Genomic DNA, 16,930 nt, shown 5'->3' on the forward strand with positions numbered 1-16,930 from the left:
AGACCCTGGTCTGTGCAATCAGTGTTGCAGTATACAGAAATGGAGAATAAGAGTTAAAAAAGGGGGCTGAGCACAGTGGTGCGTGCCTATAGTCCCAGTTATGTGAGAGCCCTGGACAAAAAAAAAAAAAAAAAAAAAAAGACCCTATCTGAAAAATCACTAAAGCTAACAGCTCTGGGGTGTGGTTCGGGTGGGATGCCTGCCCGAGTGGAAGGCTCCGAGTCCAATCCCAGGACAGTTACAGAGAAGTGCTGCCACGTACTTTCCCACACGCAGCCAGCAAACGGGTATGTTTCTGGTTCAATGGCCAACATGGGGGAGCACTTATTCAATGAGTGAGTTGCTCCCAACCCCCTGGGCTAGAGTGTGGATCTGGAATGTTCTCTCAAGTGTCCAAGTGTTGAGGGGCCAGTAGGCTGTGGAGCCTTTAAGGGGCGGGGCCTCAGGAGGTCCATCAGAGGGGCGGGGCGCAGCCTGACAGTGGGGGTGTGGCCTCAGAAGGACCTGGGGGGAGGGGGGCAGCCGTCCTTTCTTTCCTCCCCTTTGCTGCTTGTGACCAGGCCAGTGGCTTTTCTGCAGCACCTCCACTGCCATGATGCACTGGCCCAAAGCCATGGACAACCATGCGTGGGCTGGAGCCCCAGAGAAGGCCCTGAGCGTCTAGTCACAGGTTAGGGCGACGCAGTAGCAGAAGGCTGACTGGCACACCCTACTTGTCAGAGGGGATTATTCCTTTGCACTGGGGGCGTCTCCGAGGCCCAGAGTGAGCAAGCTGCTTGCTCAAGACTGCCCAGCACAGCGAGGGGTGGCGACAGGCAGGGCCCAGACTTCCTGTCTGTGCACAGGACGTGTCTGTCCTGAGATGGCCTGGGGTGGATGGACTGGGGGGCCAAAGTGTGGTTTTTGGCAGCTGCCTGGAGCCATGTGATTTCCTGTCTGCCTCGCTGGCTGGTGGGTGGAAGGTTCTGGTCGCTGTGAAGCAGAAGCTCTACCCACAGGCGGGGCTGTGAGGGGATGAGTAGAAAGATGCTTTGGGGTTTCATCAGGCTTCTGTGAGAACCTGAGTTCTCCCTTTTACTGCTGTGTGGCCTCAGGAAAGCCACTCATCCTCTCTGGGCTTTCTTTACCACTGGACACAGGTACCACGCATGCAGAGCTGTGTGGGTGAAGGGTGCTGATGCCGGGGAAGGGCTTGGCATCCTGGAGGGGGCTGGGCAAGCGTCTGCCATTCCTGTTCAGCAAATAATCGCTAGGAAACCCACATTTTTATACACCGTCAGAACGGGAACAAGTGCTGGCTGGGTGGGCTGTAGCTGCTGGGTGGGAGCCGAGCGCCAGGCTCTGCCAGCCTCCCCGGCCTGTGGCCTCGCTGCCCCCCACTGTGCTCCGGCTTCCTGGAGCCCCACGTCTCCCGCTTGCCCACGGCTCCACTGGCATTCAGACGCCAGTCGCTGAGATGCTGGGCACAGTGCCCTGTGGAAAGGTGGCTCAGAAACCTCAGAAATTCTTGGAGTTGGTGCAGCCTGGACAGGTCTTTCAAGATGGTCCCTTGTGAGCAAAAAGCGTTTCTTTTCTCTTTAAAAAATGCAATCTCCACGATTGGGGCTTGGAAACAGCGTTCTCCTCGGCTTCTCATCTGCAGGTCTCTGCGGTGGAGTAGATGAAGCAGGGTTTGATCTCTATGGAATCTCAAGCCTGGAGGCCAGCCCCAGGCTAACAGGCGTGAGACACAAGGCCCACTGTGCCCGGGGGGTTCCCCAACTTAGGGTTCACCCTAAGTCTTGAGGGTGTCTCCCTCTTGGGGAGCTTTGGCTTCACCTGGCTTCTGGCAGAGGCTGGTCAGGCCTGGCCCCCGCCGGCCTCCATGTGCGGTGCCTGCGTCCTCCTGTCAGGGCGGTGAGAGTGCGGTTTGACTCAGGACCTGGGCCTCTGTGTCCGGATTCCTCTCGCTCCCCTCTCTTTTGAGGTGGGGTCTCGCTATGTTGCCTGAGCTGGCTTTGAACTCCTGGAATCGAGGGCTCCTCCGGCCTCAATGTCTTCACTAGCCGGCGCCTCAGGTGTGTGTCACGGTGCCTGCCTTCCTTTTCAAAAGCTCCACGCTTGCTTTAGGCTGCGGGTGTGAGTGCTGGCTGCCCATCAACACCCCTCAGACATAACAAAAGCTCTGGGTTCAGATCCAACCTCAGCAGCTTGTGCAAGGAGTGGTGGTGATCACATGCTGTCTCTCTTGGGGAGGTTTTCTTTTTCTTTGCTTTTTTTTTTTTCTGTTCTTTTGAGAGTTTCCTTGTGTCATGCAGGCTGACTTAGAATTCTCTAGCTGCTGCCCCAGTGGTCCTGAGAGCTGGGATTACAGATGTGTACCACCATGCTCAGGTTTTCTCTCTTTCTCCCCCACCCCCACCAATAACTCCAAGCTCCCAGGGCTCCTTAGGGATGAGGAGAGAGAAATTAAGTAGAGGACTTAGTATGATGCTGAAGGCATTTACCTTCAATACTGTAGTATAAGAGGATCAGCCTGAGTCAGCCAGGGGGGAGAAGGGGTGATGGTAAGATCCCCCTCAAAGCCAGATCTGAACACCCCTGCTCAACCCAAGTGAATGAGGGACTCACAGACACAGCGGGGCAGCCGAGACGTCCAGATGGGGGTCCCCGTTTCGCGGCTGTAGCAGGTGAGCAGGGAGCTCCCCTCTAGCACGAAGCCGGGATTGCAGGCGTACTGGATGGTGGCGCCCACCAACAGCACAGGGTCGGAGATCAGGCGGGTGGAGTGCTCCACCTCTCCGGGGTCTGTGCAGTACATGACTGGGGAGACAGAACCAGACCGCAAGGGTGTCAGATCAGCACGGAATGATCTGGAAAGCTTCCTAACTTACCCATTTGGAAGAGAGCAGGAGGAAAGAGACCTCCATTTAGTTTAGTCTTTTTTTGGGGGGGATTTTCCCAAAGGCCTGTGTTAGGGGGTGAGTCACCCCAGTGTTTGTAACAGCGAGAAGGAAACAGTGTGGAAGGCTCGGCTGGGGAAGAGCCTCCCCCCAGCTGCCGCCCACGAGGGGCGGCCACAGTCATCTCCTGTGCAGGCTGAGCATGCACAGCACCCATGACTGCTCACGTGAAAACAGCCACACGGAGAAAAGAGAAACAAGCCAATCAAAAAGCATTTGTGATTCCCAAAGATATTCATCTCTCTCTCTACATTAAAAACAGACACATCAGGTCCGCGTGTGTGGCTTATGCCTGTAGCCCTAGCTACTCCGGAGGCTGAGATCTGAGGATCAATGTTTGAAGATAGCCGAGGTCGCAAAGTCTGTAAGACGCTTCTCTCCCATTAACCAGCCACATGCTGGAACTGAACGTGTGGCTCAAGCAGTAGTGTGCCAGCCAAGTCAGCCGAGTTGAGTGTGGGCCCCTGCGCTAAAACCTGGCATTTGGGCTGGGAGGTAGCTTCAGCGGCCAAGGCCTTGCCCAGCCACTGCAAGGCCGCCGTGGGGTCAATCCTCAGCACCAAAAAACAAAAACCAAAGAAAACAACCAGACAAAGCCTGATTTGCAAAAAGAAAAAAAAAAAAAAAAAGCAGGTGTGAATAATTTGTGTCAATGGATAGCTTCACAGAAAATACTGTCTGTGCTGGTCCTGGGGCTCGAACCCAGGGCCTTCTGGGCTCCCCCTGGCACTCAAAGGCGGGCTTTCAAGTGCCCGTAGCTGAGACAGTGTCCAGGCGGCTGCTGCCCTTCCCCTCACGTCCCATGATCTTCCAGGGTCCTGAAGGCCTGAGAGCCTGAGGTGCCCTGAAAGCTTGTGAATGAGGTTTGCGGGCTCCATCATGGGAGGGCGGGGGAGGAGGGAGGAGGGGTCCCACCCAGGACGGCCCCCCCCCCACGGCCTGCGCTCACTCTTCTCGCAGAACGGGGGGTCGCCGCTCCAGCTGAGGTCCCACTGGCAGGCCAGGGTGTCGCCGCCCACGATGTCGTAGCCCGGGTCGCACTGGTAGGTGACGCGCGCGCCGCGCACCAGCTCGGCGTGGGACGTGGTCTTCCAGCCGTTCTGGATCTCAGGCAGGTCGGGGCACGAGTCGTTCCGGGACACCTCTGTGGAGAGGGGGACAGCGCCTGAGACCGCGGCCTGGCCCCCTCCACCCCCGCGGGCGGTGGGGCTGCCTCAAAGCTGATCTGGAAGGTTCTGCACAATGCAGACCGTGTGCGGGCCACGCTGGGCTCCTGGAGCCACTGCCCTGGCAGCGAGCCGGGCCGGGCTTCCCCGCAGCTGCGGGGCCTGTGCAGGGCTGGGATGTCTAATTTTAGAGCTTTGAGAAAAAAACAAAACAAAAACCCATCAGCCAGGCTCCGGGTAGAGGCCGCAGCGGCGGAGGGGCAGGGGCTGGGGACGGGAGGGCCGCTCGGCCCCATGGACCGTGCACACAGCACACGGGACATCAATGCACTTCCCGTGGGGGGGGTAGGGGGGCTGAGGTCGGTGAGGCTGACCACAATGAACCCCCAAAAGCTGAAAGTGGCGTGTGGATCAAGGGGTAGAGAGCTGGCCTTGAGCAAAAGAACTCAGGGACAGCACCCAGGCCGTGAGTTCAAACCCAGGACCCCTGCACTAGCGCATGCGCATGCTTGCGTGCGCGCGCGCGCGCGCGCGCGCACACACACACACACACACACACACACACACACACACACACACACACACACAATGTACTCAATCCTGGCACCCACCTTGTGGAGCCAGTCCTGGGGCTTGAACTCAGGGCTTGGGCTCTGTCCCTGAGCCTCTCTGTGCTCGAGGCTAGCACTCTACCACTTGGGCCACAGCGCCACTTCTGGCTTTTTGTGTGTATGTGGTGCTTCATGCATGCGAGGCAAGCACTCTACCACCGAGCCACCTTCCCAGCCCCAGTATTCCCACTTTATAACTGAACGGGGGCCCAGGGCGGTTCAGTGACTCGCTCTCAACCCCACAGCCATGAGTCACAGCCTAGAATCAAACCCAAACCCAAGCGCCCAGCTCCTGCAGGCATGAACTAGACCCATGCACTGGAGGCCTCCACGGGCCCTCCTGAACCTTCCAGTGGCTTCTGGAGAGAACTAGGGTTTCCGATCTCCAGCCGACACCTACCCACATAGTTTATGATGAAGCCCTGGCCCTTCCCAAAGATGAGGCCGGCGGGGTCGGAGTGGAAGTGGATGGTGAGGTCAGGCGTGGAGGAGTAGAGCCTTTGCGGGCCGCTGCTGCCCAGGTTCTGCCCCAGGATGTGTGGGGTGACCTCGTCGCCGTCGTACACCGTGAGGACGTCGCTGTGGCTCAGGTTCAGGCTGGGGAGGGGGGAGGGGGGGGTAAGTCACCACAGGGCCTCAAACGAGCCATGCATGCTCAGTGGGTGCTTTCCTGTGTGTGTGTGTGTAGCCCAGATCGCAACTGTGACTGGGCTATGTAGCTCCTTCCCATAGACTGGGCACACAGATTTGTGGAAGGGTTAGCTTTGGCACACACACTCAAGAATGCTGTGTGCCCGCGTCCTCTGGCCCCGCCCCCGCTGCGAGGCACAGGTGGAGACACAGCCTTTGACGTCCGGTGCTCTGTGATGAGGACGTGGACCACGCTGCAGGCTGGCGTGTCACGTGGGCCTTGAGTTCTTGTTGATGCTGAGTGAATCTGTTCACGTATTTGAGTGCCATGTTGATACGTTCTCATCTCACCACGAATTATTACTTGGATGTTTAGACAAGATGAATCTATCTACCTAGCTATCAGTTATCATCGACCTGTCTGCCTACCTACCATGCGATCAATGTATGTATATGTATCTCTCCCTCACCTGCCTAGCATTCGTCCAAACTCTCAGAATCAAGACTTCTCCATCAGGGATGGGCTGGGAGAATGTGTTCGAGGAACTTGCTTGACTTGCTGTCGCTGCCCACTGGCACTGAATAATGCCGGTTCAGACTCTTGGATCTGAGTCTGGGAACTTCTGTCATTCCTGTATACCCGACGAGTCACGTCAGCTGACAAGTTCCCCAGCATTCTCCCTTCCCCACCTTGGCCTTGTCCAGGGAGGCCCCATGGCCCCCCCCACCCCCCCTCCCGCCATGGTTACTTCCTGCCTCCTTGTTCTACCCCTCCCTGCCCCAGGATCTTAGCACAGCAGACCCAGGTTGACAGCACTGACAGCATTTAAAGACCCTTCAGTCATCTCCATTTCACAGGGGAGGTCCAAAGCCACACGGGAACCAGGTGGGAGTACAACCCCCTGCTCCCTCCCACAGCCTGAGCTTTGAGCTGCCATTCTACACAATCCTGTGGCACCTGTGGGGAGACCACAGTCCCCGCAGGCCTGCCACCCCCAAGTGTTCCAAGGACCCGGGGCTCATGGTGGACTGCAGGTAAAGCCTGCAGTTTCCAGCCCCGTTGCTTTCCCCTTGATATGTGTCTCCCCACGCCTCTTCACGTTTCCCCTAGCTTGGCCAGAATTCTTGGTTTGTTGCAGCCATCAATTGCATGCAACAGAATGTGCTGTAGCATCGGCTTGACAGGTGTGATGTCTGGGCGGCTTCCTGACAGGTGTGATCGTCTGGCCGGCTTCGCTCTGGTGAGGGAGTCTCACGAGGCTGGGAAGGTGCTGAGCGGGGGAGAGACAGAGGAGGGCTGCCGGAGGGGCGCAGAGGGCCCTGCTAGCCAGACGGCTTGGGTTTATAGGAGAGCTGTGTGGCTTTGGGTTTCCGGTCAGTGGACCTGTTTACCTCTCCCGAGGGGATGAGAGCAGCCATCCTTATGGCTCTCCCTGGGTCTGCCATCGGCGACACAGATTTATAGGTACAGGTCTCCCCACCTTCACGGAGCATTTTTCCATGCCGCCAGCAGAGGGCAGGGCGGCCCCAGGCACACAGCCCGGGTGAGGGGGAAGGCAGGCCAGGTCTGCCACTTGGGAGCTGGAGGAGGTACCATCCCAGCACGGGACAAGAAACGGCGAGGAAGCTGCTGCATTGCTTTTCTTTCCTGCAGCAAGGTGGGGCCCGGTGCAGGCAGCCAAGGCACAGGGCTCTGGACCCCCGAGGAGGTCACCCAACCTTCTGTGCCGCCTTTTCCCAGCTCAGAAAGTGTGACGTCAGCTCTGCCTTATATCTATCTGAGGTGCCTGGACCAGTGGTGCTGGCCTTGGGCTTGCTTAGCTGGCGCTTTACCACTTGAACCACGCCTCCACCTTCAGCTGTTTCGTGATCACTTGGAGATGAAGTCTCACAGGCTTTTCTGCTTGGGCTGACTTCTGAACTTTGGCCTGCTAGATCTCAGTCTCCCGGAGTGGCTAGATTACAGGCGTGAGCCACCATCTTCCAGCCTTCAGACAGGGCCTCTCATTTGTGCTCAGGGCTGGGCTCAGACTGTAATTCTATGCATGGCCTCCTGTGTAGCTGGGATTACAGGTATACGCCAACACACTCAGGTTATTGGTTGAGATGGGGGTCTTGCTAACTTTTTCCCCCAGGCTAGAACATGCTCAATGAATTTTCAGTATCACAGAGAAGAAAGGTCATCCTTCCTGCCTCTGGGCCTTAGCGCATGCTGCTCCTGTGGTGGAAACACACTTCCCTCCACCTTTGCCTGGTTCATCTCCATCAGGGAAGTCCCAGCATGCATCCTGCTTTCTTCCCTGAGGCACTATTCACGTTTGGGTCAGTTGTGTGTTTTGTGTGTGTGTGTGTGTGTGTGTGTGTGTGTGTGTGAAACATATAATGGTCACCTCCAGAGAGAGCAGGAAATGGACCTGGCATGATGATGTCTGCTCGTTCAAGAATCGTTTCCGGAGCACCTACTACCTATATGGCAGGTGCTATGCTGGTCTCTGAAAAAGAAAAGAACTTGGGGGGGCTGGGAAGGTGGCTCAGTGGTAGAGCGCTTGCCTTGCATGCATGAGGCCCTGGGTTCGATTCCTCAGCACCACATAAGCAAAAAGAAAAAAGCTAGAAGTGGTGCTGTGGCTCAAGTGGTAGAGCGCCAGCCTTGAGCTGAAGAGCTGAGGGACAGCACCCAGGCCCAGAGTTCAGACCCCATGACTGCCCCCCCCCAAAAAAAAGAACTTGGGCCACACCTGTTTGACACGATGTGGAAATGAACTATACAACTTGTGACGGGGACGGGAGGGAAAATCCGGGCGAGAACAAGGGAACGGGTGACACTGTCCAAAAACACGCACTCTACCTAGCTTATGTCATCCTAACCCCTCTGTGCCTTTGTAATAACAATACAAGTGAAAATGAAAAGAACTCCGGGCAGACTGCTGGGAGCAAGAGCCAGGGGAGAGGGACAGGGAGAGTGTGCTCCAGGGCCGTCTCCTCCCTGCCCTGCCATGGGGCCTTTGCAAATTCTGCTTCTTTAGAGGGCACGTAGTCCCTGGCACATAGTAGGTGCTTACTTACTAGGGGTTTGGCCCCTAGTAGGTGCTTGGTTAACAGGGGCCGAGGAAGCAAGCTGGGTGTGCCCGGCGGGAGCGGGACTGCACACTCACAACTGCACGTCGAGGAAGATGCGCTTCTCCTCCCCCACGTGGATCCTCCACACGCAGTCCTCGCCCTCCGCGTAGGGCTCTGGCCAGTTTGGGGACAGCACGACTCCAGCCACTGCTGTGAGCTCCCCACCACACATGGCTGTGAGACAGACAGACAGACAGACAGACAGGGCTTGGGAGGAAGGCAGGGGTGCCACCGCATCCCAGCTATTGGTAGAAATGGAGTCTTACCATTGGCCTGAGCTGTCTCCACACTTCAAGCCTCACAATCTCTGCCTCCCAAGTAGCTAAGATTACAGGTACACATTGCTGTACCTAGCTTACTAGTTGAGTTGAGGTCTCACCAGTAGTTTTTCCTGGCTCACCCCATGATCTTGTCTCTGGCTGAGGTGTAGGAGTGAGGCACCATTCTCAGCCTGACTTCCCTCTTTGGCTAAGGACTGGTGGAAGTTGAGTTCCAAGGGCCCCAAGGGTGGACCTTGGGGAGCCCTGGGAATCCCATGGACCCACACTTGGGTGGGGTGGACAAGTAGAGGTTTCTCGGGGCCCAGCTTTGTCTTGGTGGGACAGTGGCTGGGGTTTGATGGGCTTGGCCGAGCCCTGGTTTCTCCAAGGCCTTGGTGGGTCTCCCCCCAATTCCCGCCATTGTATGCCATGCCCAGAACTCAGGTGAGGGGAGCAGAGCCAGGCTGAGGCCAATGGTGCTTTTCCCATCCACTCAGCATTCACTGCTTTGGAAAATTCTCAACGTGGCCCAGGCCAACGCACCAATAAATTCCACTCTGCTAAAGCAGCGCCTTTAATTCCGGGATCAATCCATCACTGTTTCACGCCTACCACCCACCGTCCTGTGGCAGCTGCGGGTGAGGAAGCAGGGCTCGGAGCCTTGAACCCGGGGACTGGGTGGAAAAGCGAGCCTGTGGGAGCGAGGGGGCCCCAGCTGGGCCCAGCGGGGACTGCGGGGCGGGCGCAGGTCTGCAGAGCAGAGAGAACGGAAGCCCTGCTCGCAGGGGGCTGCGTGGGCAAGCTATGCGAACTCCCGGGAGGGCACCAGCGTGAGATCAGATGGTGTCCGTGGGCCGGGCCTTGTCCCATGAAGATGGTGCGTGGGGCTGCTGTGAGCACTGTGGACCCCGTGCTGCAGGGACAGCTTTTGGAGGCTCCCCGCTGTCATTTCCCCACGCCCCGGCAGGGCGCTCACCTCTGCACAGGGGCTCCGTGTCGTTCCAGTACGGGTCCCGCACGTTCACGCACTCGATGACGGCAGGGCCCTGCTCCAGCGAGTGGCCGGGGTCGCAGGTGAACTCCACCACGGCGCCCACGTTGTAGGTGGGGTCGGAGGTGGAGAAGTTTCCGTTCTGGATGTACGGCTCGTAGCAGTGGCCCTTCTCAAAGGCTGGGCATGGACACAGAGGGGGACAGACGCTGCTCAATCCCAAGGAAAAGCAGGCCCTACAGGAGCCTGGCTCCTCCTCCACCCCCCCACGTCCCTGCGGACACGCCTCCGCGGCCCTGGGAGTGCGGCCGCTCGGGGGTTTTCATTGGTAAAGTCGGCCTATGGTCCTGAAAAGCCCGCATGTTCAGTTGGTTTTTACTTCTAGTTATTTTTGAGATAGGGTCTCCCTAGGTAGCCCGGGCTGGCTTCAGATTTGTGATCCTCCCGCCTTGGCTTCCGGGGTGCTGGGATTATAGGCGTGCACTACCCTGCCCAACTGAAAAGCTGTTGTGTTCCATTCCTTCCTACATCCCACGTGTAGCCAGCCCTCCAGGCTTCAGCCGTGGACCATGAGAGTGAGTCTGTGGCCAGGGCCTCCTGCTCAGGGGGACACCAGCCCAGAAAGCCCCCGGGCCTCCAAACACCCAGACAAGGCTTATTAAAGGAGCCAGGGTGTTGGAGGGGAGGCGGCTGAGGAACTGGAGACATTTGGTGGATCCTAGCAGTCGAGGGCTCACATTGGTGGCCGTGGGCCAGCCCCTCAAGTTCCCCAGGCCTCAGTTTTCTCATCTTAAACCCAGAGGGTGGGGCAGCTCTGGTGTTTCAGGGTGGCGCATGCGCACAGCACTGAGTGTAACCGGTTCATCCCTGCCCGTGACGGTCAACCCCGCTCCCTGCTTCCCCCAAAGCAGGCTCTGCAAACCTGGACACAGCCCCAGCGCCCCCCCAGCTCCCCCAGGGGCTGGGTTCCCCCTGGGCCACTCACCCTCGAAGCGGATGTTGAAGGTAGAGGCACCCGGGCCCTGGGGGGAGGAGAACTCGATGCGGACGGCATTCTGCTCACTCAGCAGGCCCTCGAAGGGCACGCTCTGAGCACGCAGGGAGTCATACAGGAGCGCAGACGCGTTGCTCAGCCCGCTGTACACAGCCATCCTGGAGGGGACAGGGTGGAGGTCTCAGTCCCCGCCCTGCCCAACTCAATACTGTGTTATGGGGTGTGTGTGTGTGTGTGTGTGTGTGTGTGTGTGTGCGCGCGCTTGTGTGCGTGTGTGTACACCGAGGATTTAATCCCAAGGCCTGGGTGCTGTCCCTGAGCTCTTTCATTCAAGGCTGGTGCTCTACCACTTGAGCCACAGTTCCACTTCCAGCTTTTTGGTGGTTCACTAGAGATAAGAGTCACTTGGACTTTTCTTCCTTTTTTTTTTTTTTGGTTCCGGTCGTGGGGCCTGAACTCTGGGCCTGGGCACTGTCCCTCAGCTCTTCAGCTCAAGGCTAGCACTCTACCACTTGAGCCACAGTGCCACTTCCGGCTTTTTTCTTTTTGCTTATGTGGTGCTGAGGAATAAAACCCAGGGCCTCATGCATGCAAGGCAAGCGCTCTACCACTGAGCCACCTTCCTAGTCCCTCACTTGGACTTTTCTGTCCAGCCTGGTTTCAAACTGTGATCCTCAGATCTCAGACTCCAGAGTAGCTGGGACTACAGGCGTGAGCTGTCTGGCCTGAGCCCCTGCCCTGGGTCACTCTGAGGCTGCTGAGGAGTGGTGCTGGGAGCCTCCCGCGCAGGCCTGGGCCTCTAAATGGGGGCTGGCCTCTGTGGAATGACCCACTTCTTGAGTGGAAGAAGTGGTTCTCTGGAGATGCAGACACAGCCCAGCCTTTCCATGAGGCGAGGCGGCCCAGCCCTGCGCCCCGCTGTGAGGCGTCAGCAGCAGTGGGATGGGGTCCTGAGGCTCCCTGCTGTCTGTGCCTTCTTCTTGGAGTCCAGTTCTTGGGCTCGGTCAGTGCTGGATGAATGTGCAGTGGGGCTGGGGGGGGAGGCTGGGTCCCGTGGCCTCCCGTGTGGCCAGCGTGGCCCCTCTGTCTGCTTCATCTCCACCCCCACCTCTCTTTTTGGGGTTCCAGGAGCCCGAGTGGCAGCTACATCCAGACGCCACCATCCCCAGCCACCTTCTCACCGCCAGAAGGGCGTCACCTGTCCCTCCCGTGCAGCGCTAGCTTCTCCAAGTGCAGGTGCAGCTTCTGGCCCTCGGGCGCCTCCACGGTCCACACGCACAGCTGGGTCCCATTGTGCCCCTGGGCACTGGGCGAGAGGACGCGGCCGATGGTGGCATTGCGCACGGCTCCTCCACAGGGGGCTGCGTGCAAAAGAGAGCGGAGGGCAGTGAGGAGAGGGAGGGAGAGGGAGGAGAGCAGAGGGACAGCTTTTCCGTGGACCCCACCCCGGCCCCTCAGCCAGGGGAACCCCAGCACCTGGGATGAGAGGGAGGGAAGAGTTGGGGGGTCACAGGACACCCCGCTGCTCTGTGCATGGTGGTCGGCCTGACTGCGGTTGAGGGGGTTCCATGACCCTGGCCTTGCTTGCCTTGGCTTTTGATCATCAAATGACCACCAAGGGCCGGTGTGGTTGTTCATGCCTGTAATCCCAGCTACTCAGGAGGTAAGAGGAGCAGGGTCCAGAGTCTAGGCAGGGAAATGCCCAAGCCCCTATCCTACAAGAAAACAGTGAAAGCAAAAAAGGGGCAGGGAATGGGTTGAGTGGACAAAAACAAACAATCATGAGAAGGGGAAAAAAATAAAATGGCTATCAGGGAGTACCCAAATGAAGTTCATCAAAGAAGATAAAAGAAAAGCAAGTGGGTTCGTGCTTTTACACGGGGACTCGGTGGCCATGAAATCACGGCCACAGCCACAAAGCGCAGCCATGGCCTCGCTCCCGCCAGGCTGCGGCCAGAATGTGATGCTGATGGCCTTCTGCAGAGGTAAGCTGGCGAAACGCCCACAGAAAGCTCTGGAGCTGCACACACAGCTCTGTGGAGGAGGGCGTCGCGGCCTCCTTGCTTCTCATCCAGGCATCAGAGTCTGCTGAGACAAGGGGCCACCGGGCCCAGCAAGTCACACCCGGGGTTCGCGGGACAGCTCCCCATCGCCAAAGCCAGAGCAGCAGAGGGCAAAACGGCCCACATACTCATTCACGCCGCCATTTAAAAAGACCGGCCGAGATGGGGGCTGTAAAAGTGATTTGTGCTCATTGTCGACACATCATAGCTCTGGAACTTTCTTCTTCTTTATTTTGCTACAACCTTGTATGGCTTGGATCACAGAAGAAAATCTAATAAAGAACATTAAAAAGTGATTTGTGCCTTGTCCAGAGTCTCCTTCTATTCCCGTGTTGCTGCTTCGTCTCCGGAGTCTGGTCTGTTGCAAAGGTGTGGCTAGGCAAAGCTGGGGCGGATTTTCCCAGCCTGAGCAGAGGTGGTGGGCAGCAGGCATCTCTCAGGGAGAGTTGGGGAGGAAAGAGGTGAAGGACAGATGAAAGTCATGAGCAGGGAAAAGTCTACACTGAAGCAAAAGTGCTCTGCTGCTGAGCCATGACTCCAGCCTGCTTTTGGCTGGGCCCATGTGAACCAAGACCCTCCTGCCTCAACCTTTCTTTGTGGCTCTTGTCAAAAATTACAAGGAGAGGGGCTGGGAAGGTGGCTCAGTGGTAGAGCGCTTGCCTTGCATGCCTGAGGCCCTGAGTTCGATTCCTCAGCACCACATAAGCAAAAAGAGAAAAGCCGGAAGTAGTGCTGTGGCTCAAGTGGTAGAGCGCTAGCCTTGAGCTGAAGAGCTGAGGGGCAGCGCCCAGGCCCAGAGTTCAGGCCCCATGACCGGACCCAAAAAAAAATTACAAAGAGAATGCATTTATGTATTGCTCCATTCTGAGTCTCTCCCTCCATGCAATATGAACTTCCTGAGAGCTGGGATTATCATCGTCGCCACCACCACCATCATCACGTTATCACCATTATCATCCCCACCATCATCATCCCTCATCATCCCCACCATCAACATCACCATCATCACTACCATCATCATCATCATTGCCACATCATATTCCATTGCCTCCGAAGATGCGTGCAGTGCCTGGACCCTTCATAAATGTTCATCGAATGAGAAAATGTTCCCCCTTTTTGTCCCTCTGGTCCCACACCACGTCTGGAGCTCATCGAGTGACTTAATGATGGAGTGTGCTTGTCCAGGAAAGAGCCATCCACAGAGGCTCTGCTGTGTGCTCTGCCTGAGCCAGGAAGTGCTGCAGGTCCTCCTGGACCATGACAGGGATGCTGGGGACCCCCAGACCACTGGTCACCCCTTCTGGGGAGACTGTCCTCTCTGGTCAGCCAGCCTCATTGTCCCCTTCATGCTATGAATCTAGGGCCGGCCACGGACGCTGTCTTGCGTTTACCCCTGGAGAGTGGTGAACGGCTCCTCCCTCCTTGGCAACTGGTGCATCATGGGGCAAGGAGGGGGTAGAAGGGTGTGGTGCCCTGACCTGCAAGGCTGGTGCTCAGGGTGCAGCCAGTGCCTTTCGCCCTCTGGCTGAGGAGTGGGGCTGGAGGACTCTGCCCTGCGTGGGTGCAGCGGCCGTCTGTCCTCTCTGGGCTCTGCTCATCGGTTTCCTTCGTGGCTTCGTTAAGCCAGCTGATGGCTGTGCTTGCCTCCAATTTGCCAGTCCAGACCCCATCCATCTCTCTTAGCGTGACGGAGGCTTAATCCCTTTCTAATTCACACGTAGAGAAAAAAATAAACTGGGGAGGAGCAGGGACCCACTGCCCCGTGGATTGGATTTCTTCCCTTTGTTTAAAAGAGACAGAAAGACAAATTCTGAAGGGCCCCGGGGCTCGTCCTGGAGCAATCAAACCTTGTTCGCTGCCATCGGCTCTCATTTGTTTTCTGGAATCCTGTGGACTCCACGCTGGGGTGGCAGGCAGGAAGGCATGGCACTCCCACGTCGTCTCTACACGCAGCTTACAGCAGGGCACACAGCAGGTCCTCAGTTAACACGGGCCATCTGTACTCGCCTGGCCAGCGCGGGATGTTCTGGTAGTGGACTGGGCTGTGCTAGGCGAGTGCTTCACCGTGGAGCTCCCTGCAGACCCTGACAGGACGCTGTGATTCCACACAGGACTTTGCTGCCCAGCAGTGGGTGTGGCGTGGGGAGCTGGAGGCCATGTCCCGTGTGGAGTGTGCGCTGCCCACGGCTGTGTTCAGACACATACGCAGACCCAGCACATTTTGCCTAGGGCCCTGCGGTACACATTTGTTCTTCCCCTTTTCCTTCTTTCCTTCCTTCCTGGATTGGAACTCAGGACCTTCAGCGTCACTCAGTTGGTGCTCTACCATCTGAGTCACACCTCTAACCTGGCTTTTTGCTGGTTCTTTTGGCGATAGAGGCACACGGACTTTTGGGTTCCAGTTGACCTTGAACCGTGATCCCCAGATCTCAGCCTCCCGAGTAGCTGGGATTACAGGTGTGGGCCACAACACCTGGCTTGGCATGTACATTTCTAGTTACCTTGCGTTGTGGGGGGCACGTTGAGAGTGAAGGGGGGCGATGCAGCTCAGGAGCCTCCCAATGCTACTTCCTGTCTCCTCTCGGAGCACCTGGCTTCACCTGTAGCATGCCAATCCCTCCTCTCCTGCTCACTCGACATGGCAGCTGTCATCCTGATTCCACGGCTCGGCTCTGTCCCCCTCCGATGAGCTGCTGGCCCGGGAGGCTGGGGGGCTGCTCTACACCCTGCTCTTTGCAGACACGGCCGCCTGCTCAGCGCAGCCCGTCTGGAGGATCGGGGCGGCCTCCTGTGCTGCCACCTTGCTGTGCGTCAGCCAGATGGAATTCTATGTGGTGGCACTGGGATTTGAACTCGAGGCGCTGCACTGACCTCAGGTGCTCTGCCAACTTGAGCCCTCCTCCCTAGCCCCAGACTGGTTCTCTGTGGCTCCCTCAAGCTCCCCAGCCTCTCTCCACCCCTGGACCTGTGCGCAGGCAGCTTCTGCCCCTCCCCTGCCCTAGCCTCACCTTCTTGGGTCCTCTCCCCGCTTCTTCCTTCCCCTCCCCAGGTTGGAATCCCAGAAGCCCCTGCGTGACCCTGAGCCACACGCTCTCGGGGTCTGACAGTGTCGCCCAGGCCACCTGCAGCTCCCAGGTCATTTCTGTCCCCCAGAGGGCACGTGATGCCAGCTCCTCTCTGCCGGCTGTGGGTGAGCGACATCACCTCCGTGAGCACCTCACGTGTGGAGTGGGGCCATGGGTTCCCACCCTCCCGCAGGGTGCTCAGCGCACACCCGCCGCACTGCCAGCCATGGCGACTGTACAGCCGAAGCCCCAGCCACCAGAGCAGCAAGAGGTTAAGCGGGCTCCCTCCCATCACAGCTCACCACCAGAAGTGAAAACAATGCTGGGGAGGAGGAGGAACTATTTGCACATCTTGCACATGATGAAGGCCTAGTATCTAGCATATATAAAGCGCTCTTAAGAGCCAACCACAAAAAACAGGATGCCAGACGTGGTGGGGCTCCCAGCGACATCCAAGTTGACACTGGAATGCTAGGTAAGTAACGTGTGCCGGCGAGGACACAGCGGCCCTCATCAGGACCAAGAGCCAGGCTGTGTGCGGGCCAGCAGAGGTGGGCGCGTACCTGAGCAGACAGGCTCGGGGCTGCTCCAGTGGGGTTTAGAGGCGTTCATGCAGGTCAGTGTCTTGGCGCCCTGCAGCTCATAGCCCAGGTGGCAGTGGAAGTGGGCTAGCCCACCCGCGTGCAGGTCCATCACCGTCACATCCCCCGCGTCGGGCCGGCGGGGAAAACTGCAGCTCAGCATGAAGGCTGCGGCAAACACAAAGGCAGACAGTCACCCTGCATGTGGGAGGGAGGGCAGGTGTGCAACACGCACCTTGGCAGCCACTTTGTGCTGAGGAGAACAGGTGAGGACAGTATTTTTTGTGACTGTTGGTGCTGGTGCTGCCAGATTGGCCTTCTCTCAGGGCGCCCTCCCTAAGCCAGGAGACAGAGGTACTGTGTGAAAAGAGTTTCCAGACCACCTCAGAGCCTCACTCCACATAGACACAGAGCAGCATTCTCTTTCTCTCTGGGGGCAAGATCATCCTGGAGATGTGCCAGCTGCACCGTCAGTGAGTTTGTTTAAATAGTACATACACAGGGCCT

At 57.7% G+C, this 16,930-nt stretch overlaps 1 protein-coding gene across 4 annotated transcripts in view; it reads right to left on the reverse strand.

Annotated features, from left to right (window-relative positions):
* Positions 1–16,930, reverse strand: part of Sez6l (seizure related 6 homolog like) — a 105,623-nt gene that overhangs the window by 13,313 nt on the left and 75,380 nt on the right. For all 4 annotated transcript variants that reach the window (XM_069994628.1, XM_069994626.1, XM_069994627.1 and 1 more), the window contains exons 5-12: positions 16,406–16,591; positions 11,913–12,075; positions 10,706–10,872; positions 9,706–9,900; positions 8,505–8,643; positions 5,120–5,316; positions 3,892–4,086; positions 2,611–2,802 (exon numbers count right to left, since the gene is read on the reverse strand). In XM_069994628.1, coding sequence (XP_069850729.1) covers positions 2,611–2,802; positions 3,892–4,086; positions 5,120–5,316; positions 8,505–8,643; positions 9,706–9,900; positions 10,706–10,872; positions 11,913–12,075; positions 16,406–16,591 — 1,434 coding nt within the window. The remainder of the gene's footprint in view (positions 1–2,610; positions 2,803–3,891; positions 4,087–5,119; positions 5,317–8,504; positions 8,644–9,705; positions 9,901–10,705; positions 10,873–11,912; positions 12,076–16,405; positions 16,592–16,930) is intronic.

This window comes from Dipodomys merriami, unplaced genomic scaffold (genome assembly GCF_024711535.1).
Source record: "Dipodomys merriami isolate MVZ:Mamm:240054 unplaced genomic scaffold, mDipMer1.0.p SCAF_45, whole genome shotgun sequence".
NCBI classification, from domain to species: Eukaryota; Metazoa; Chordata; class Mammalia; order Rodentia; family Heteromyidae; genus Dipodomys; species Dipodomys merriami.